At 38.0% G+C, this 23,901-nt stretch overlaps 1 protein-coding gene across 5 annotated transcripts in view; it reads right to left on the reverse strand.

Annotated features, from left to right (window-relative positions):
- LOC130407156 (cAMP-specific 3',5'-cyclic phosphodiesterase 4D-like) overlaps positions 1-23,901 on the reverse strand; it is a 101,261-nt gene that overhangs the window by 2,974 nt on the left and 74,386 nt on the right. For 4 of the 5 annotated variants that reach the window (XM_056729854.1, XM_056729855.1, XM_056729856.1 and 1 more), the window contains 13 exons: positions 14,536-14,727; positions 13,858-13,894; positions 13,695-13,771; positions 13,447-13,496; positions 10,718-10,830; positions 4,993-5,086; positions 4,027-4,202; positions 3,844-3,942; positions 3,587-3,751; positions 3,405-3,504; positions 1,492-1,646; positions 1,151-1,273; positions 131-313 (listed from right to left, as the gene is read on the reverse strand). In XM_056729854.1, coding sequence (XP_056585832.1) covers positions 131-313; positions 1,151-1,273; positions 1,492-1,646; positions 3,405-3,504; positions 3,587-3,751; positions 3,844-3,942; positions 4,027-4,202; positions 4,993-5,086; positions 10,718-10,830; positions 13,447-13,496; positions 13,695-13,771; positions 13,858-13,894; positions 14,536-14,727 — 1,564 coding nt within the window. Of the gene's footprint in view, positions 1-130; positions 314-1,150; positions 1,274-1,491; positions 1,647-3,404; positions 3,505-3,586; positions 3,752-3,843; positions 3,943-4,026; positions 4,203-4,992; positions 5,087-10,717; positions 10,831-13,446; positions 13,497-13,694; positions 13,772-13,857; positions 13,895-14,535; positions 14,728-22,835; positions 23,343-23,901 lie in introns of those variants that run through there. The other variant, XM_056729858.1, reaches the window with a different exon arrangement.

The following is a 23,901-nucleotide window of genomic DNA, read 5'->3' on the forward strand; positions in this document are numbered from 1 at the left end:
GAATGGTGATTTGTCTTAGGTTTCAAAAACTTTGGGCTGGAACAGTATGTCATGTGTTTCTTTGTTTTAAATATTTATCTGAAGCTACGGGCATCTATGTGCGTTGTATGTCAATATATATTTATCATACCTGAGACTTCTCAACCGATGCATTGTGCTTGTCACACATGGGGCTGATCTCCATGCCACGCTCCCTCTCTCTGTCTCCCTGACTGAAGAACTCCTCCATGATGCGGTCGGTCCACTGTCTGTACAACTGCAGGGGCTTGGTTGGGTTACTGAGGTCTGCACAATGCACCATGTTCTGCAAGACCTGAGATCAAAGACAAAAAATAGTGTAAGCATTAAAGTTATACTGCTTTAAATTGTTGTTGCCAAAAAAAAGAAAAAGTATGCTGTTTAATTGAATTGCATTTACAGAAGACGCCCACTAAAATGTCATTCAGTGTTACAGTCTTTTAATATGTCAGAAATATGCCTGACAAGATTAAGTACTCTCACTCCAAATGCTTATTAGTTGTAAAACATATATATATATATTTGCCACTATCTTAGGTTTTGCCCATTTTTCATGATTTTTTACAAATTTAAAGCACAATAAAATGTAACATACTCCCTTATTCTTTAATATCTTTTTATATGTACAAATCAGAATTAGCATGTTGTTTGAGATTGTACATAAATATTGTGTTACACTGAATGACAATGTAACATTATTCCAAACCAATTTGACATTTTATTCTTCAAAAACATTTTACTAACATTTATTGTGCTTTCTATGGACATAAAATCACTTTTTAAAATGTTGATAGGAACATCTAAACATCTTTGTCCCATGCACAGCCACAGAGAACATGAAGAGTCCATTTTACAGGTATGTGTTTAGGCCAAATGGTTATTTTTGTTTTATTCTCTTAACTACTAACAATATTTCTCCCAAATAAAAAAAAAAATTGTTTCTATGGAGAGGCTCAGTGATGACGTTAACCCGCGCTGGTTCCCTCGACCGAAAGCCTATTCATTTTTCCCATAGATTTAGCAGATTAACAAAGGTTCATGATGTTTGTAAGCCAGACTTTACTTAAGGCCGCTCGATGTCAATGTCTATCTTTAAATATACAACATTATGAAATATTGATTAATTTCTAACCTGTATCCGGTCCGAGTAGTTGTCCAGTAGTAACACCCCTGAACTGGTCACCTTTTTGGTCTCCACCATGGTTTTCAAATCCGCCAATAAATTCATGTGTTTAGACATATCTGTGGCCAGAACCTGCAAAGTGAATCATAAATCAATAAGAGAGAAGTAATTTAATCCCCATTCTGGAAAAGCCTTTCTGTTAGAAACTCTGCATCGGTGCATTAAAAATATTGATAAATCAAAATAATACTGTTTTTGTTGTAAATAAAGTATTCATATAATGATCTTTCAACTGTGCTATACACACACATTGATTGATTGGACATTCAAAGTCAAAATAGATGACTTACGATATCAATGACCATCTTGCGGAGTGACTGTCTCTGTTTCTTGGTCAGGTTCTGGAAGATATCACAGTTCTCTTCCTGCAGCAGTTTAAAGCCTACAGCCAGATGATGATTCTCCAACACAGACGAATCATTATACATGAGGGCCAGCTCAGAGTCTGAGAGAAGAGAGAGAGAAAAAGAGGCAGAACAATTATTTATACAGTAAACTTGTTCTCGTTCTTTCATTAGATCTTCAACTATTTTGTGTCCTTTTAGGTACTTTTATTGATATGGATGAGGATGTTACAGCATGTGTGCCAACAGCTAGTGCACAGTCCTGTACTTTTGTTTTTAACTATATATTGGAAGTTTCTAAGATTTAACAACAAAACAAAAAAATCTCGCTAACAGCTTTTCTAACAGAAAAAGTATCCACAATAGCTTAGTGTGAGAAACTCTCCAAAAACAATTCATTTTTTTATTGATAATCTCTGCCGTAGCTCTAAAACCTCATGATCTCATTGACGACTAAAGCCATTCATTCTGAAATGGTGGATGAAAACTGCATCATTCTCATTCTGTGTCGATTAAAACAGCATACAGGTCTGGAATGACACCACGGTGAGTGAATATTTAACATGGGATGATGTGAATATTCAACAATGGGAACTTCCTTTAAGAGGTCCCACTTGATGGCCACATGAGAGTAACATAAGACCCTCCTCTAATCATTGAGCCCCGCTGGGTTTTTCAACTCCTCCCCATTAGTCATTGAGGAGATTGACCATCTGTGTGGGCGGGACACGTGAACGTGGACCATGAATCACAGACACATGCAGCTGCCCTGCACATGCATCGATAGCATGAGAAATCCTCCCATTGACTGATGCAGCACGTGATAAAGGCTTAAAAACAGATCGATTTTTCTACAAACTACTGAACGTTTTTTAACGGCATGCTCAAGTTGCAAGTGGTTTTGCTAGACATCAAAACAGGATTCTAGGAAGTGTGTTCTGGGAAAATAATTTTAAGAAGAGATATACCCCCTTTGTTTTTAAATAATATAAAAATGTACTATATAATTACTCGTCTTTTTGGTTCTAATTGCTGTTCACACCAAATGCGAAGCATTGCATTCCTCGCTCTTAATTAATTTGCAGGGTTAGTTCCTTATATTTGAGCGAGTGACGTGAAAAACATCACGTGGCAGAGAATTTCTTCACACGTCCGGAAGTGTCAGAAGGTGTTAATGAGCTCTTCGCACGAATTTCTCGCTTGAGTATTTTTCAACTTGCGTGGAAGACGTGATTGACGTATGCTTTGACTTTGTTTGTTATGTACTTACACAAATGGCTTAATTCGCGTTTTGGTGTGAACGCAGCACAATGCTATAGGAAGTGTAAAACACTGCACATTTTTGTTATATTTGAGCAGATTCTTGACAATGTTTTTATGCCATCAGATAAGGTTATAATTCTTTACCAAGAAAAAAATAAATACGATGTTGGTTTAAATGTTATTTGAAATACTCAAACTAAACTGAAATATTGCCCCTGCCTAAATATGAACCTTTTTTCTATTTCACTGAAATTATAAAAAAAACGAAAAAAATTAACTTATAATGCAATAAAAAATAACAAACAAATAATAAAATAGCAAAAAACAAAACAAAATTGCTCAAAATTAAACTAAAATGTACATTTATAAAGTTCTACGTAAATGCACTAAAGCTGTAAATTAAAAAAATAACTAAAACAAAAAATATTAAATTTATATAGCAATAAAAAAATAACATGATAAAAGTACATAATAAAATGTAACTAAAATTAACATGAAAACTAAAATATAAAATAAAAGCTAAATCAAAAAACTAATAAAACAACAATGAAAACAAAACATAACTCTGATATGCAATAGGATCTCTATAATCTTACTAGTGTTAATGAGAAACTGGTTGGAGACTCCTGGGTGATCAACATCATGAATGGCACTGGCGAAAATGGCAGCGAGGATCTCCAGATCTGTAAACACAGCCTGAAAATGATAAAAAACTAAATTAACTAACTCGAACAACACCCAAAAATGTAATGCGTTGCATTCTGGGACGGTATGGCACCTCAAGGGCAGGGGTTGATAGCAGAACGTGAGTGGACTGCGTGACATCAGCAGCATGGATGTTGTTGTGATAGGCAACGTCAACATGGTAATGGTCCTCTAAAGTCATCAGATAGGTGATAAAGGTATCAAGGGGAATTTTAAACGTCTTCAGCAAGTCTCTCTCCTGTGGGGGACACAAACAGCACACTGTGTCAAATTAGGAAGGAAAAATTAAAACTCAATTTATACAATATATACATTAATACAAAACTGTACCTGGAATATCGTGTACATCATAACTGTTAAAGGTCTGTTTCCAGAAAACTCAGAGACTTTGAAGACATTAAGGCCCCATTTATTTACATCTTCAAACTCCTAAAGTAACATATGAGACACATATTTAGAATGGTTCTTTTTACAATTAAGACTTTAATGGTCAATTTAACGATACACACACACCTTGGCCAGCTCGTCCTCCGTTTCTGTTTTGACCCCAAATCGGGGGATGTTAGAGTTGGTGAGGCTGGAACTGTGCGTTAGCTTTTTTACACCACTAATCTGGGACATTGGCCTTTTCTTCTTCTCCTTGTCTTTCTGTGACTGGGGCGATGGCATCTCCACCTCGTGTTGCTTGTCTACAGATACATAAAAAGAGCTCAGAGAAGGTTCTGGAATCAGAGTCGGTAGGCTGTAAATCACAGCGGGTGCATTTTCTGCTACTGTATTTGCAGTTTCGTAAATCAGTGGTGGGCTACGGTCAAGTAATGATCTCATTGTGGCGTGATTATTTAGTCTCGCAGCCGTCGCGTGACTGAGGTGCTTTCTATGGAAAATCATGTGTCGTAGTTCACTAAATTACCCCCAAAATTGTACATTTAAATGTTTGCCCCAGCTGAAAATGTCCATTTTATAATGTTATATGCACCAACTGGTGACGGTATCAGTTTTAACAATGACTGGAACGACTTTTATCACTGTGAACTGTATTATCATATCATGTTTCACAATGTGATATCTACATATACAAAGAGATATACGTGCTTGTCGTCATAGGTTTTGTCTACACTTCCTATACATGAGCATGTGTGGATTTAGATAATTTTTTATCTTTACTTTTTGATAGAAAGTGAGCAACATGTTAGAAAGATGCAAACAATTACACTAAAACATTATTTAGAATGTGCTCGGTAAGAGTTTTAGGCATATCAAATATCGCATTAAACTGTTTTATTTAATTTTGTTATAAGTCTAAAGGCGACCCAAGACTAAAACGACTTCCTGTTCTGCTGCCTGCTGTATAATAAGTGCACTGTAAGTCGCTTTGAATAAAAGCGTCTGCCAAATGCCTAAATGTAAATGTAAATGTACACATCATAGTGTTTGTATACAAATTTGTTTTATATTGTGTATTGGAGAGGATCTCACCTAAGAATGTACTTGAGATAAACTCTGACACCTGGTTACCAGACCGGCTCATCTCTGACAGGTGAGTTAATTCTCTGTTCAACATCCTTTTGAACTGTGGAGAGAAAAGAGAAATACCATGAGGACATTGTTGAAAATATAAAAAAACATTCTGCTGCTATCTACAACTATTTTATGTGCTTAAAAGAAAAGACTGGCATTATATTGAACTATTACTAAATTGTTAAGAGCATTCACTGACAAACAAGCACAAATATCAGACTGGAAATAGATTCCACTGAAAATAAAAATGTCCAGTGTGGAGGTGTTGTGTAATGCTTGTGCTCCCGTTTGCAAAAAACACCTCTAAAATCCATTTTGGAACAAGACACACTTTTCCCTTCTACCTTTTTTGAACCGTTGAGAGATTTTTCTATTTTTATCTACTTGTGGTTATCTGTTTTCAGATATGCTTTAATTTCAAGGCTGAGCTCTTCAGACGTCCTGGAACACGAATGCTCTCACACGGTTAAGAATGTCAGGTCAAACTGACCTGCTGATAGACGTCACAAAACAAGAAGCCTGTCTACCATTTCTAAAGCGATTTGCAGACTCAAACGACAGATGCACATTTAAAGAAACAGTACACCCAAATATGTCAATTCTGTCATCATTTACTCACCCTCGATTTGTTTTAAATCTGTATAAATGTCTTCGTTCTGATGAACACAGAAAGACATTTGGAAGTTTTTCCTACTATGTAACCTACTTGTAAACAATCAGTTCTTGGCCACCACTGACCACCATCCAACCATTTGCTTTCCTACATTCTTCAAAATATCTTCTTTTGTGTTCAACAGAACAAATGAAATTATAAAGCAATTGTCCTACTATGATAGTCAATGGTGGCCAAGAATGGTCGGGTTACAAAGCATTCTTCCAAATATCTTTCTTTGTGTTTATCAGAACAAAGAAATGTATACAGATTTGAAGCATCTGGAAGATGAGTAAATGATGACAGAATTGACATTTTTGGGTGTACTGTTCCTTTAAAATCGAATCCGCAAACAGCTAACGCAGCTCGGCGACAGCATGTGATGTCGGTTATTTAAAGGTTTAGGTTTAAAGAAACAGATCTGTATGGCCTTGACAAAAAAAGATTATTGATTGACTTTTGATGATGGTTATTGTCGGAGGAAAAACTAGTTAACTAGAAAACGGGACATTCGTGTCGAGGTCTAAAAAATTTACAATGTTCATTTGAAACACGAAGGCACCTATACCAGAAATGCAATAATTTAAATAAATGTATCTTAATAGCAGTTTATCCAACCACATTCCAATAAAAGAATACAATCACTTGGGTCATTAACTCACCTTTATATATCCCCAAGAAACAGACAGTAAATAATTTGCGTCAGGCATTTTGAACGTGTAAATCCAGACAAAAGATGAGATAAAAAACCACTGAAGACCAATATGAACAGCTCAGAGTCGGAGGTCTAAAAGAAACTCTCTATTTTTAGCGACCCCAACAAATACCATGATATGACACTACACAGCATCCGAACACTCCAGAAATTACACGCCATTTCTCGTGACGGACAACCGCGTTGTTAAGAAACCTGACAACATGGAGCAGGGTGTGAAGAAGTCACAGCATCTCTGCATCCGCTCATCGCACACGATCTTCCAACCGCCGAGTGAAAAAATCTTGTGTCTTGGAAGGAAAATATGCCCAGCTTCCAAATAAGGCTGCGTTTCGCACCATTATTCAGGTGTGAGCCCTGCCTGAGAGAACCCCCCGCCAATCGAGTGCCTTCTCCCGATTGGAATGAGATCATCGCCGTGGCTGATTGGTCGAGCCAGGCTTACATGCAAACCCTCTGGGACTGTTTTGTTCCCTCAGACCCCTCCCACATCTCAGCTGGAGGCTGTGTTCCTTCTGAGAGAGCTCTGTAATGGAGCAGATACCTCAGCGAAAGAACAGTCATTATTTGTTGTGCTTATTTATGCATGTTCACGTCATGTTTGTCTGTGTGTAAAGATGCACATGTGTGTGTGTGTGTGTGTGTGTGTGTGAAAAGGGGTGAGGTAATCTTCACTGCATGACGTGATTTTTGGATATCGTGTCAACCAGACGCATAAAATATTCAGTCCGTTCACATAAATCCACAGAGGGGAGCCGATGGAGACCATATGTGAGGGAAATAAACCAATGACGCTGTGCTGGTGAATTGTAAAAAACACTTTAAATGCGTCAAAAACGTCCCCGATCATTCTTGTCCGTATGAAGTCGCAACTGGAACAAAAAATAGCTACTTCTTTTTCAGTCTAGGCCACATGACAAATAGCAAGAAGCACAGCAAACATGGCGTATGCAATTTTAAGGGAGCCCGGGGCTAGTTGTCTCATGGACTAAATGTTATTGATTGTAAAAATTTAAGTCTGATCTAATTGGGGCAAGTTGTCACAATGGCCCTTATTAAATGTTCTGCAGTTTCATTAATTGTTTTGGGTTTTTAAATGGCTTCACAACTTGAATTTAGCAGATAAGCCTATAATAAGCTACCGGTATCCTCTGTGACAACATGCCCCACAAATAAAGGACTGTAGGATTATTTTTAAAAGACAGTTTCTGTAAAGACACATACTTTTAATTCCTGCCTGCAAAGATATTTATATATTATATAAAAATACTAAAAAAAAAATTATAAAAAAAATATTTGTGACAACTAGCTCAAGTCTCCCATCCTTGTGGTTGCATTACATGCCAAAATATTCAACATAAATGTAAAACATTTCGAATAATTGACTAACTATCCACAAGCAAAGATTTACCCCAAGAGCAAATTTGTTAAAAATGTACCTGAACGCCAGGTACACTTTTGGAAACATGCCACTGAGGTATCGTTTCAAAACCCGTAGCCAGATAGAGATGCTGAGTTTTACAGCAGTGAATAGGAGCTGGCGGGATGCGGTGGGGGATTATTTCACACGTTTGGTCACTGTGTACCACCAGTGGGATGCTGAGTAATTTGCAGCTTTACTGGAGCAGATGAGCTGACAGTAATAGGCTGCTGCAGGTCCGCGCGGCCGGAGGGGCCTGTGTTTCTATTGTTGGAACATCTAGAGGGTGTTAAAACGCGCCTCGGAGCAAAAAGTGGGACGACATCACACAATTTGTAGCTGTGATTTCTTGAAAATGTGTTTTCTGGGACCTAAATAATGATTTCTCCCTGAGTGCAACCCTATAATAACACATTGCAGATCAAAAGCATCGCTCATTCACAGTTTTCTTTGCTTGGATTTCAACGAGCCTTACTGTAAATTGCAGCTTAAAATAACATTTTATTGCAATTTTTATCATCACATACTGTACAGCACTGATTCAGAGTAAATTAAAGTCAGTTAGGTTTCGCCAAATTGATAAAGATTTTTTTCCTACTATGCTAGTCAATAGTGGCCGAGAACAGTTATAAGCATTCTTCCAAATATCTTTCGCTGTATTCAACAGAACAAAGACATTTGTACAGATTTGGAACAACTTGAGGGTGATTAAGTGAAGACAGAATTTTTATTTTTGAATTTTTCATTTAAGTATTAAGTATATACCATCAACGTATCTGTATTTTATCAAAGTGTTTTTACTTTGGCAGAAAATGTACTTCACCATATTATACAGCATGTATCATACGTTTTAGTCCACTACCGTACATTTCATCAAAACATGTCCGTGCTTTTTACGTTTAATACTTTAGATCATTGGATATATATATCCCAATGTCGATTACAACAGACAGATACCAGACGATCATTGATAATAATGGAAAATAAGCGTTATATTTCATATGCCCAGGCAGCACGTAACAGAATTTTGGATACACTGTTTTGTCAGTAGAATGAGCTGCTGTTTTCTGCCAGTCGCTGCACAGATAGATCAAGAGAAAGACGAGCTGCGTCGGCAAAGCAAAACCTCACACTTGCGGGGCTGTACCCGGTCACATTTTCCTCGCGCAGGGCAAAACTTAATATAATCTAAACCACATCAAGAAAATTAACAGGTAGGATGATTTCACAATGCAAAATACCCTGTCAGATTATCCTACCAGCATAAAATAAACTATTAATTAATTTACAGCGCAACACCCCATCAAATTGTACTATAGGTATTAAATAGTTTGTAGAATGATTTAACAACAATTCCCGTAGCGGTATAAAAAAAAAACAGGTAGAATGATTTTATAGCACCAAAAAAATTATGTAACATTGTAGGTTAATCTGATGGGTAGGATGTACTAAAAGTACTAGATTTTTAATGTACTGAAGTTTTAAAGGTAAGGAAATAAAAGTGTAAATGTAGAGGAGTAAAAATATATCATATACTTTAGCAATAAATGAAGAAAAACATTCCTTAGGAAAAAAACTGTAGAATAACTTGTTCACATATGCAGACTTTCAATTTTTGTCAAAATCCAATCCTTCTTTAACATGTCTTAGTTGGTATACTGTACGTGTGAAAATGAGAAAGAGCTTTTTTCTTATACAATTGATCTGCATCTATATGTATCCATGCAGTTTAATCAAAGCATTCACACACACAGAGGTGTGTCTAATATCCGGATCATACATAAGGAAACCCAAATTTGTAGTGTTTTGAAAATATCTCTGCATACATGCTCAAGTGACATCTTTCACATGAAGAAAAATGCATTTGTGCTTTCCATATATCAGGTCTCTGTATAGGTTAAACATCAAGCCACACTAAAATCATAGATGACATACTGTACATAGCAACTGAGCAAAAATGAATATCTATTGCAAAAAACAATAGTGGCTGTGTATCCATAAACAATAAAAAACGTGTCCTTCATAACACATTAGCAGTAGCTATTTGTGTCCTGAAACAGCAAGAAAACAGTGATATTTATATCAGTTCAATAGAACATAACACTTGCGTGGCGACAGAGAGGCAGTTTTATACGGGATACGCCACTACTGCTATTGAGCTAATGCAACAAAGCACACTGACAGGCCTTGTGCGTTGCTATGGATACTGGGAATTGAGGAGGGAACGGGAAGGGGGGTTTGGTCGAGTGAGACGTATGGAAATGTGTGTTTTTAATCGTTCTCTTATTTAAGGCTAGTCACTTCTTACGGACAGTCAGCCTTGTTGTGTGTAAAGGCATCTCGAATTGTGTGTTTTTGAGAGGCGCCGTAGCCAAGTGCACTGGAGGAGATACACACTAGGGCTGATTAGCATGCTGTATGTGTACTAGGGCCTTGCTGGAGACTGTGGGCATGCTCAGTGCGGTCTGAATGACGATTCTGCTGCTGTTATTGCAAACAGAAAATACACCGAAGCATAAAAATACAGTGACACTCGAATAGCAACTAGGCGAGACTTATATGATTGAATTGCCATAAAAGCATTTTAGCCTGTGTGTTGTTCATGTATGAACAGATCCTTGTGTATATGTGTGCAAAAAGTACAGACGCAAAATCGGTAGGGAATAAATCTATAACAATTCAACAAACAATACCAAACATTCCCGATAACACAAAAAGTGCTTACATGTGTGATCTCAATGCATCACATTTGCAATTATTGCACAAAACTGCATGAAAACCCTCAACCACAAAAAGAAGGAATGTGAGAAACTCATGTCCAAAATTGAAATCATAAACATATATCACTACAGACTTCAATGCATCATTTGAGGAACCACCCAGGAGATGATCTTACCTTGTTAGATGCCATCTCACCGACAGAATGTCTGGTCTGTAGGGTCTCAAGCTGGTCGAGGCACCAGTCCAGCTCCTCCAGGGTGTCTGTGGCCAGCTTCTGGTAGGCCTCCTCTGGAGGAAGAGAAGAAGGGAAGGAGTCAATTCTCAGATGCTTGAGGGGTCTAGCTGAGGCTCCCAGCAGAGGCCCCAAACTGCTGTAGACCGCCATGTTGGGATATCCCGTCAGGACGCATGGGTAATTCTTCATGCTGTGCTGAAGCCCTCCACAGTGAATGATGATGCTCACAATTGAGCCAAAAAGTCAAGTTGCTAAAAAAAAGTGCATCCAGTGAGCACCGGGGATCCAACTGAGGTCCAGATCTCATGAGAAGCGGGGAACACTATATCCCTAAGCAAAACATACAAGGGGCCACACGCGCTCTAACGCAGTCTTTCACAACATAAACACGATGATTGTCAGGCGATCCCAGAATCAATGGTCCTACATGTCGGTGAGGCCAGGGTGAAAGCCGTCTCGGGACACAGAAATGTCATTGCTCTGGGAAGGCCCATCTTTGCGTGACACGTACCGTTCTGCATCCGAGAAGCTCCTACAAGCATTCAATCTGGTCCTTAACAAAGCATTCAGGCATGGTGTCATAACAATAACACAGACACACTCACTCATGCACAAGCGCACGCGAAAAGCATACAGAGGGCTAACGGCAACAGATAAGAGTCTCCGCGGTCCTTAAGCCGTCACGCTAGATGAACCGCAACCTGAGAAAAACAAAGGTCCCATCTGCCTGTCTCCTTTCTCAGAGCAGTGGATGCCCTGCATGAACGCGGGGCAGCCGTGGAGTGTCGCTAGCAGAACATGAGCCGAGCTTCCTCTTGAAACACAAGCCTAAAGCTTGCCAGTGCCGCTGCATGGAGGAGAGAAAGGACGTTGGCTAAATCCTGGCATGGAGTTCAAAGGATCTGGAGCTGAGAAGCTCGGATAGAGAGAATGTCCATTGGATACAGCAGCGGTTTTTGTAAGACTTTCGGACATGTTAGATATTTATTTTATGAAGGGGCACTAATAGATTTGCTTTCAGGGCCATTTTTAGCTTTAAGAGTGATAATCATATAAAACACAAAACATGCTATTCATTTATGTCAAATGTCTGTCTCGCTTTAAAAAATATGGAGAGAATAAAACATAACAGATAAAAAGCAGACTTCAGTGCAGGGGCATGAAGCCTTTTTAAATATTTGTGGCATTTTTTACCCCAAGCCCGGGTTAATGGTTGACCCTCTTTGATTATTTTACGGAGAGACAAAACGTTTTATGACGGGACAGCTTTTGGGTTATTTTCGATTATAAGAGTCTCAAGTCTGGAGAGACATTTTTTTTCTGAGATCAGACCCTGAGGCCACTTAAGATGCCCCTCAGAGCCTACAAATGACTGATTGCTTCTTCTCGAAAACATTGAGATGGCCATATCAGGGAATAAATACGAGCAAAAAAACAAAAGATTAAGAAGCACAAACGTCAATGCCTTATAAAGACACGTTGAAACACTTACGCCAACAAAGCAAGAGAAATGTATGTGCCACATGTACGCTCCTTTAACAAAGCTTACATTATCTTAGTCATTCTGTCTGCCTGTCTCTCTCTTTTCTGTATGTGTGCTGAAGTAAAGAGGGCTGGGGTGTCACTCTCTCTGAAAGAGACTGCACTGACGTCAATGACATTCTTCTCGTGCTTAGCGCGACATCATACACCAGCCCATGAGAGGGCACTGGCTCCACAGATAGGAAAGCTGCTAATAAAAGCTGGACTGGAATTTGGAATATGGGTCATCGCCCAGTCAGACAGGAAATCCTGAGCAAAACTTTAGCACCTCTTGGACTAAAACTTCAGAAATCTGCGCTCGCAACTGCCCCGAGTTTTCCAAGGCTAAACTAAATGCAAACTTTGAATTGTTTGTGCATGGATAATGATCAAAAATGCAAATCCACAAGCCTCTCAAAAGCAAACAAATATATTTTGTGGGACACATGAGAGATGCACTCAGCGTGGGAAGCCAAATTGTATAATGCGTCCATCTGCTCGCTGCCGGTGGTACAAATCAATATTATAAATCTATAACACCGGTCTTTTTTATCTCTAAGGCTGAACATTCTGCCCGTGCTTAACACCAAGCCAATGCTTAGTACTACACATCTGGGTCAAACACCTGCGACTCGTAACATGCTTTTCTTCAAAAAACCTTACAGGGATACTTCATCCAAACATGATGACCTACATTTTTCAGTGAATTATCCCTTTAGAAACAGACCATGAGCGAAAGGAAATCAATAAAATAAGCACTACCTCGCAATTAGTGAGAAATGTGTGTCACATTCTAGAATGACAATGCAAAATATGGTGGGTGTTTTACTTTTCTTTATCGACTTTAAAGAACATGACATAAGTGCTGTGATATGGGATGTCTGAAGGCTGAGCTCAGGCTGGAATAGACAAAGCAGAAGATGCCACACAAGGCCGACGTCAAATCTTACATCAGGCCCGCCGTGTTTGATAGTTTACTACGAAACATAACAACCCTAAAAACACTATTAAATCGAACTCCCAGATTGAATTCTTTACATTAATTCCATCTGTGTGTCCATTTAGACACTATCAAGAGCAAATGCCCTCGTATGCCCAGCAAATTTTCAGACCATGAACATTAAAGTAAAGATAGGAGGTAAAGATACCTGTGTAGGAGGTCTTTGTGATGGGAGGTGGGTTACACATGGGGGATCTCCTGGTTGAGCAAAAAGGAAAAAAGATGACATCAATATAAGACACAGTCAGTCACATTTCATAGTTGATGATAAAAACAACATTCTCAGAATTCATTAAACAGTTGCGCTACTCTTTACAGACTTAGCCAATACCCCAAAACTACCAGTTTATACCACTGATACTGTATGATGAAAGTTTGTACATGTCATTAACTCACTTGTTATTGGTTCTTTCCTGCTGGACATTTGTTAAAGCAGCAAAGTTATTCCGGACCGTTCTTAAACTCGCCAGAACCTGAGAGAAGACGAGAGTTCACGTTTTCAAACCGAGTCATAAAGTAAACTCCACCACAACATATTTAAAATTGAATATCGTCATACCTGTGCAAAAGGTGTTACAATCATATCATCACCATGTCTGCAAAGAAAGAATTTTTTTTTATATTAATTTCTTTTGGAGGATCCATTGTCAGAAATGCAACGTAATAACATAACTTTGTCTTCAGAAGTGTATAAAGACCTAACTTAATGAAGAGTTATGATTTTAAGAGCTTAGAAGGAGCTTTTTCTATCACTGTGTCCCAAATGACATTTTATACACTAATACTATGCAATTAAACTATGCACCTTGCACTCAACCATCTAGTGTATGAATTTTAGAAGAGTGGTATCATCCCGAATGGAATACTGAACAGTTTTATACTAACCGGAATCGGTTTCCCAGACGAGCTCAAATTACGTCGATCGCACGGCACAATGCGTGTGAATATAAATCTATTCACACATTGTCCATTTAATGTAGTTTTCAGATGTTTTGCCCAGCATTGAATTTGCCATGTTGTTTCTACAGTAGCCCTAAATGGACAAACGGCTCTATAGAACGCGTTTCGTAAATACGCTATTTTCTTCGGCAAAGAAGTGGCCACATATTAGTTCTGTGTCAGCCACCGTTGTGCTTCGAAAGGGAGGGGTGGAGTGAGCCGTTAATTGCAATACACTGGACCTTTAATCTTAAATGTGATCAAACTGGTTTTACAGTTAGAAGACACATTTACTCACATGTCACTGGCGATGGAGGAGTTTCTGGACATGGATTTTGGCGAGAGGTCGTAGTCGCTGTCTGAGCGGTAAAGGAAAGACTCCCTCCTCTGGCTGTGCACAAAGTTGGCCTGGAGGATGAGGCCTGACCCTGGGCTGGCCATGGGATCCAACGGACTGCGTCCCGATGAGGTGCCATTGTCAACGTCAAAGCTGCGGAGGCATAAAATGGGGCAGTTAGGATAGCTGGTCCGATGTGGAAACGGGACACACGACAGAACTTCACTAACACAGCTAAAATGTTAAGCAATAAGCCACTCATGTATTGCCTTGTGTATTACTAGAATAAAATACAGCAGTAAATCAATAAGTGACACCAAACATGATTTATAAAATGTAATAATTCTATATCAATTGCTCAGGAACAAATTGTGGAAAAAAACTAAGGCATACATTTTAGTAAGGCAAGTTAAAGCCGGGGTGTCCGATTTCCGAATTATGCTTGTTTAGACAAAGTCGGCCGAGAACCAAAACAACCTTGTAGCCAATCAGCAGTAAGGTGCACAGTGCACAGGACGGGGTGTATGGGTGTGTCTGTTTTGGTGATTTGAACATCAACAATGGCTATGAGAAATCGGACATCCCGCCTTTAAATTAAGATTTCTGCTCTTCGAATAGAACAGCAACATCATTGACATCATCAAAGTGTTGAGGTCAGAGGTCAAACCCAGCTTACTCAAGGGCTTCCCCAGTCTAGCAATAACGCTTCTACCTTCTACCTGGCGTCCCCTCTGCTGTGTTTACAATGTGCTGACCCATAATCCCCTGGGAGTAATGGGGATTTCCTTGACGTGCATCGTGACGTGGGATTGCACCTTATTTCGCCAGTCATCATCTCCTGTACGCAGACAGTTAAGACTGCAAGTGTGGAAGGGACGGATAATTCGACATAAGCGGGCCGAACTGCACCTTGACTGACTGTTGCCCTGAGCAGACACTGGCACAGTGTGACAGATAAAGGACCGGTACACCAGAGGATTCAGCTTTGTTATGCCCGAGAGTAAATATGTCGAAGATAAATAAACAACTTTTCTCTTGTATGAGTTCAAAGGCTTCGATCGAAACACTACAGTTTACAGTTCAGCGGCAGTACACCGTCCTATATGTGTTTAAACCAACAGTGGATTTAGGAATTACTTTTTTTTGTCGGACAGATTAAATGACTAATTCAGAGTTAAAACTAAACCGAGCGGTGAGGAGTGTTGCAGATGTGCTGCCCTCATTTCTCTTGAGTCATATCACAAGAATGCACCGGCTTACTGCACGCTCTCAGCTCCAGACATACATTATGAATGAGACGCTTCAACTCTTACTGTAATTCTCACAAATGCAAAAGTGAAAGTGCCTTCCTCTGATAACACGGGTTTTAGAATAACCACAGAAAGTTAATTTGCATATGCATGTAAATGAAGACACTGGTATAATTTTATTACTAGTCTTTATTTTTGCACATGTGTAGAAATCTGTTGTATACAGTATCCAACCTGACTCGGAAGGTCGATATTTTTAACTAAACTTGCAAATATTAAAGGGATAGTTCATCCAAAAATGAACATTCGGTCAGAATTTATTCACTCTCATGTGGTTGTAAATTTGTATGACTCTTTCTTCTGGGAAACACAAAAGTTGATATTTTAAGAAATGTCTTGGTGGATTTGTGTTCATACAATGTAAGTCAATAGGGGCCAATGTTGTTCGGCCATTGACATTCTTAAACATATAATCTTTTGTATTCTGCAAAAGGTAGTCAAAAATGTTTAAAATGACTTGAGGATGAGTTAATGATGACAGAATTTTCGTTTTGGGGTAAACTACTCTTTAACATTAGTTAACAAGATAAAAAAGTATTTACAGTATTTAAGTTTGTTTATTATTATTTTGACATTAAGAGCATACACCAAATAATGCATGTATGTATATTGTGTAATCATGTATATGTCATGTGCCATCCATCACACAGTAAAAATATGTAAAAGAAAGATTATTTTATCAGTTGGTATTTTAAGGAAATGGACAGTTTTTTTGCAACTAATAGTATTGTGATTACTCGGCCTAAAACAAATGTGTCTCTGTAGCAAAAAATGATGGTAAATAAACAACTCCCATCCTTTCCTTCTGCTCTCTTTCCTTGTCCTTAGTTTGGTCGTGCTCACAACACACAAGACAATTTACAATGCCAGACGCGCCATAATCATTTACTACACAACATGGATGCAAAACCTTTGTTTTCACAGACTTTTAGGAGTGCACTATATCAAAAACATGACTATAAAGCTAACAGACATGAACTAACAGCCACACAACTCCCATTTCCATTTAACACTTAGGTCTGCTGACTTTCTGCGCACACCAAACTGAACTCTCATTCCTCTCACATTTTTCAGTGAAGAGTCCTTAAAACCTCTTTCAAGATAAAGTCTCATTTATCAAGAGAACATATCTGTTGTAGTAATTTGAAACAGTTACTAACAAAAAGGTTAAGGCCCTTTTACACCCATAACAATAAATATAGATTTTTAAAACCATCTTAATGTAAGAGAATGCCACAACTATAATGATAAAAATACAAAGGAATGATATTGTTGGGATCACTTTCAGAAGGATGAACAAAATAATTGACTGCCAATCAAAATCCATGTCATTTTAAAAGGCTCTTGCAGTTGAAATGTGAAACGGCAACGTGCAATCTAGAATAAACAACCATATACTGTACATATATGACTGTACATTTTAATCCCTGGTTATCTTTGTAGTGGAATGAGACATATTCTCAAAGATCTTCAGACGTCATGTTGTATGATGCTACACACATTACTGCATTAAACATCATCAGCACGTAATGGCATCCTGCTTTTTCAAAGCTTACATTTCAGATCTCTCCACATGATACGAATACACACCCCCAGCAACAATTAACAAACTTTAAGCACATTCTATTTGCACATCACAAAGTTACAGTAAATTGTGCATGCTCATATAAGACAACAACTTCCTTGATATGTATAAAATACTACAAGACTGATTACAGGGACTCTGATAAACTCAATGTTTACCCATTGGACTAAAAATGTCCCCCTCCCTCTCCCAAAGGCTAGCCATCGAAATCAAAAAGGGATAATAAACAGTAATCAGTGCAATCCTATCTATGCCATCAGACGTCCAACTGGTTCGCTCTTTTGTTGTGGACGAAACTGCCCTGCCCAATCCCTCTGGCCGTGTAGTTTAAACCACTTTATTTTAGACCGGCTGTCCCCCAAATAACCTCTGTTTTGGTACTGAACTAATCTCCTCCAATTAGCACAACTGTAACGCCGACCGGGCTTACCAGGAGTTTTCACAGAACGTCTAATTAAACTTGAACAATACTTAACACACAGAACCAGAAATAAGACAAGCAAATCCTCTTTAATGCTGGAGCTCTAATGTAAGCTGGATGTCCTTCAGTCTAGTTCACGAATAACAACATGAATGAAAACAAACAAAACCTTAATATAACTTTGTGTTAATTTATATTTTAAAATATTTAAAATGCATTTATATAAACGAGCATTTATCTCTCTTATCTTTAGTTTTATTATCTTTGGTTAGTTTCTTTTGGTAAATTTTTGCTGTCACACCATTAGACAAATTTGCACATTAGACGGTCAACTACCCATATATAGTGGTTCCATAAAGGTAGTACAGTCATTTAAAATGCTGTATATTTTTCTAACTGAGTATATAGTGAGCATAAATTGCTTACAGAGTACTTGATGAAATGTTCTGCATATTTAGGACAATGCATTTTAATATACACTTTCAAAATATTTACAAATTAAAACAGCTCTGAAAAAATTAAGAGACCACTCCAAAATTATTTTCACTTTTACTGTTACATGTTTTAGTAAAATGATAACTTTTGTTTTCATCTGTGAACAAGTGACAATATTTCTCCCAAATTCTAAATGAAAATATCTTTTTAGTAAAAAACTGCAATGGGACAAACAGTATATACAGTCGCGTTCACCAAGCAAACAACGTTGTACGTGACCATCAGTCCACATACAGTAGGACATTTTTAATACCGAATGATCCATTAGAGGATAACAGCGGAACGAAAGAGTACAAGAGCATGACCCTGGGTTATTCAGAAAGTGGAAACTCGCACTTTGCAACCCAATGGAAAGGCAATACTAAAAAGAGACATTATGGTACCTCTGGTGATCAAATGAAGCGGCACCAAAATACTGCAACTATTTACAGAATATTCCTGTCAATCATGACATAAAAAAAGGATTTTGCTTCAAATATACAAAAAAAGGACGCAGGAATAACTCATGCAATGTAGTAAATGTATTAAATAAGCTTCTTAACAGAAGAAATTATTCACTGTTAACCCAAATGAAAGTAGGAAAGTACATTTTAATATATGATTATTTTACTTGTTTATAAGTGAAGTTAAAGACTTTTCAGTTTTCTGGTTACCATTGTTTAGAACAGTGGTGCTTAGAGTGTGGGAGGCTACATGTAACCTATAACTATGGATGTGCTCTACGACTAATTTGACCGTCGTTTAAAAGAAAGTTTTGAAACCGTCTAGTCTTCTTGTCTAAAACTAAGAATGGCCCAGAAGGCGGTCCAAAAACTTTGCGTAGGGCATATGCAACACATTTGTAAAACTGAAGAATGTTGGCTATTAATCAAACTGTTCATATCCTATATTTAATAAGCTAAAACAGGCATATGTGTTCCACTTTCCTTATTGTATGTTGTAATCAAAAATATTTCTGCATTTTCTGGTGCGCAAAAAAGCAATCGACAAAAAGCACAGAACAAGCTACAGAACGCATTTGATCTCACGCAGAGCGAATGAAAAAGCCCCTAATAAAGCACACTGCCCATATTAGCTAATTTATAGAACATACATAGGCTAAACACTCGAGTCAGCTTGTGATTATGATTTTAATATTATTTTACATGTTCTCAGAGAGGAAATGCGAGCATTCTGCTTCGATTTAATTTAATTTCAATTTAATTTATATAGCACATTTAAAAAACAATCACGGTTGACCAAAAACCATGGTTGGTCCAGAAAAAAACTCACAAATACAGTAAAAAACATCACATTGTCTCAGCTCGAAATAAACGCCAAGGAATACAGGTGTTTCTTAAGTAATGACCAAATTCCCACAGACTCCTTCAAAACTCCCCCATAACTCATATTTCAAGTGGTCATTTCTGAGCATGCTGCAATTGGCACAATGGGAAATGCATGCAGATCTTCCTTAAAATTAAAACATTTCGCTCCTGATACACTTTTAAAGACTATTAATAATTATTATTTAAAACATATTGTTTTAGTATGTAATTTATTGTTGTTAAATACAACATTAAAATGAAAGTCATTTAAATTATAACATTTTGTGTATTTTTTTTGTGTAATCAACTGTCGTTTTCAGTGTCGACTACTAGGAGCTGTACCGTTTAAACGAGTCCATTAGTCTCGCACATCCCTTCCTATAACATGTGTTATGTCACCAGTGAGTAAAGACTGTGCGCATGCCAGTACTACTAAGATCTGTCTCTTCTTGCTCATTTTGGGTTGCATAAGTCAAGGAATTTCATCTATGCATACTATGACTAAGGGTAAACTAAAGAAACTGAGAAAATTGAGTTTGAGTAGAGTTTAGTTCAGTTCAGTTCAGTTTACTTAATTTCATGAGAATGATGAATAAAACATTTAAGTCACACTTACTAAGAAATTTAAATTAAAAACTGAGCAAAATTGGCAACTTCAGCTAACTTAAACCGAGAACCTCTTAAATTAAAAAAATTGAGTATTGGCAACTTATCCACATTTACAGTGTTGAAAATATGTACAGCACAAAAACATTGCTACAGAATTCAAATTTACACACAAGGAAGGACAGTTTGCAAAGATATTAAAAATGACTTACCTTCATGTCATTTTGATAACCAAACAACACTGGACACAAGACAACTCAGACATTTCTCAAAATATCTTCTTTTGTGTCCCACACAAAGAAGTCAAACAGGTTGTAATGACATGAGGGCGAATAAATCATGACCAAGTTTCAATTTTGGGGAAAATAATCCCTGTAAGGAGTAAAAACACTACACATTACACAGTAGCTGGTGTAAATAAAATACAGATGTCACTTCTAATCTCTTAAAGGCTAGCAATGTTTTGTTTTCTGCGGTCACTTAAATCATGGCTTATATCATGAAAATGAATTTTTCAGGGGTGTGTTAAGTGAGTGACAACCGTATTTAGCAACAGTGTTTACAGTAAATTGCTATCAGGAATTAGATTAATAAGCGTTTGCCTAAACACGCATTTAAAAGAAATGTCAATATTGTCATTGGCCACATATAAGCATTTACATATACAATTGTATTGTCATTAATTTATTTATCTGATAAGGTGCTGAAATGTAGATGCGATGTCACAGATTTAACAACAGGAATGGAAAGAGGTTTCAATAACATAAGGGTCTAAGACATAACAAATAATTAACACACAACGAAGATCACATTGTACCGTTGACGTATTTGTGTACTCGTTTATATACAATAATTCAATTCAGCTGATGATAATACTCTCTGTCATTACGGGTGGGTGTATGAACAACTATGCGTTTAGCATGAATGACAGGATATGAGTCAGTGAATGCTACTTAATGATTCGAGTGTGACATGCACCACGAGTCATTGTTGCGCATAACAATAAGGCAAAACAAACAGAAACTGCAGACAATAGGGTCAACATATGACCCCGAGTAAGCGCATGCAGACCTGGGCACGTTAGTCGACACAGTGATGACATCATTAAGATGTCAGTGAGATTTCCTTCTTCCTGACCTCTTGACCTTTTTTCAATTCGACACAGCGATGTACACAAACATAAAGCATCTTAAACCAAGGCTTAGCGGAGAAGTGTCATTCAAAAGCATTTTTTCTGCCCTTCTTTACATTTTCCCACACGAAAACATGGAAATTATGCAACAAAGTTATTCAGTGTATCGTCAAACTGCATCACAAAGCAGACCGGGTCACGGCAAATGTTTACAGCTCCAAGATTCAAGCGCGGAGCATTTCTATAAACTCATAAAATCTGTTTTCTAAATTCATCACAAAGATGTTTACAATAAGAGCAAACAAACAGAGAACAAGACAGGACAAGACAGAAAGGGTGAGGTATCTGCCTTAGGCACAGCTTTCACTGCACTGCAATCCAGCGTTTTACATCCACATGTAAAGATGACAATCCATTTCACAAGTCAGGCGTTCCTTATGACACTCAAATTTTTGAATAGCCCTTGGGTGTGACAAAATAATGTATTCAAGTTCAAAGCACTCCCTCAATTTACGTAAATTCATGATAGTTATAAAAGAACGAGAAAAATACTTAATAAAATAGTTTAACCCAGAATACAACATGCCACACTGCAGTAAAGTATGCACACATGCTTATGTGGATTATTATTACACGGCAAATTGGAATGCTGGATTCTGATTGGCCAGTCGCAACATTTGCGGCTTCGTTATTCCCAGATAACAACCTTTCAAAACTAATAACACACGGTAACCCAGATGCGGCAAATCGTTTTGCAAGATCAATATAAATATAAATATGTCTTTAACAAACATACATGACATTATATTTACAAAGGATAAAAAAATTGCCCGTTCGTGACATTTGAACGTCGTTTCAACTTAAAACTTAAAAGCTTTTTCTCTGCATTCGGTAAAAATGAGCTCATAAAATATATCAAATTCACATTGAATGTCCAGTTTATTTTCTCATGTGGCAAGTTGCCGTGTAATCGGCATTATAATGTACAAGCGGCCGTTTGTTGTCACGAAATAAGCCCCTTCAGTGCGTTACAAGATCTGCTCAAACAGTCGGGGCTTATTTCTGCGATAACAATCAGCTGCCTGTACATTATCCTTTACACAAAAAACACACTTAATGTCACTCTGGATTTATTTATGAGACATACCGTAACGCATAAACAATCTTTTACACGTCTATGGTAGCCCATAAGGAACAGAATCATCTCCAAAGGGAGAGAGAGAGAATAAAAAGCCATAGAAGTCCCGACACGGGCAGGAATGCAGGAGGATGTGTTGATCAATTCGGTTTTAAAATGTAAAGATAGCAGAAGTTGCACAAGATGTTAAAAGAACCCGTTTGTCTGAGGGGGAAAGAAGCAATTGGTAAGGCAGACGAATGGAGACAGAGAAAAGTTCTCCTTTACCAGTCTGTGTTCTTTAGTGAACTGGTGGAGCGGGACCGCGGCTTCATGATAATACTCATTCTGAACGCGGAGTTCCCTCGGTTAGCAGCTACAGCTAATCCCGGCCGTGCGCGTCTGTGTTCAGTCCTCACGTGCGTCTGCGAGCGCGGGCATGTCTCGGTCAGATAACACTGCTTCTGTTTGCTGGACCGACCAGGGGACCCCACTGCCACGGGACTCCGGGACGCGCGTCACAGGGTTTCGGTCTCTCTCTTTCTCCTGAACCTCCCACCCTTTGTAGATTGCCCTCCTCCCTCTCTTCCCGGCTGGCTGCAGGGTTTGTTGGGCGAACTCTTGTAGTAATATCGGGAACTCCTTGTGTTTTAAGGACTGAATGGTAAGGGGAACTTTACACCTCCACCTGAAAAGCAGCTCAGGTTTTAAGTTCATAGTGAAACGCGTGTGGTGGCCTGTTGTTCGGATCTCTTTTGAAACTCAAATGTAATTGTTATTTTGTATAAAGCAAGTCACTAACAGCTCACTCATTATCCAACATCAAGGGCCCTCAGAAGTGTTTAAGTGAAAGTCGAGAGCACCTGCGTCAACCAATGACAGGGAGGCATTTCAGTGGCATCGTGAAAGCAAATAGTTTCATTTGCAGCCCCGCCCATTTGATGATGTCAATAAATATTTGATTGGATTGATTATGTCATTATGGAGATTGTCAGATGTCGATTATTACAATTATGATAGTAGAAGAGAAATGAGCCTAAATATCAAGTTCAAAAATATGAAAAAGAAGAAAGTTTGTTGCTACCTGTGTTTGGGTTGGCAAACATGGACAGTAAATATTCACAAGATAAGTTTCTACCCATTATTGCCCCCCTGTGTTCATGAGAGATAAAAGCAGATACTAGGAAACAAAATCAACACAATCTAATGTGGAACCAAGTCAATCAGAAGGTGTAAAAATGAATGATAAATTATTTGGTAGCTGACGAATACATCCATACATGTGCCCTATGCTGTGACGTAGCAAAATTTAGAAAACAAACTGTTAAAGTAACATTGTTATTTTATTTATATT

The sequence above is a fragment of the Triplophysa dalaica genome, chromosome 18 (genome assembly GCF_015846415.1).
Source record: "Triplophysa dalaica isolate WHDGS20190420 chromosome 18, ASM1584641v1, whole genome shotgun sequence".
Classification (NCBI taxonomy): domain Eukaryota; kingdom Metazoa; phylum Chordata; class Actinopteri; order Cypriniformes; family Nemacheilidae; genus Triplophysa; species Triplophysa dalaica.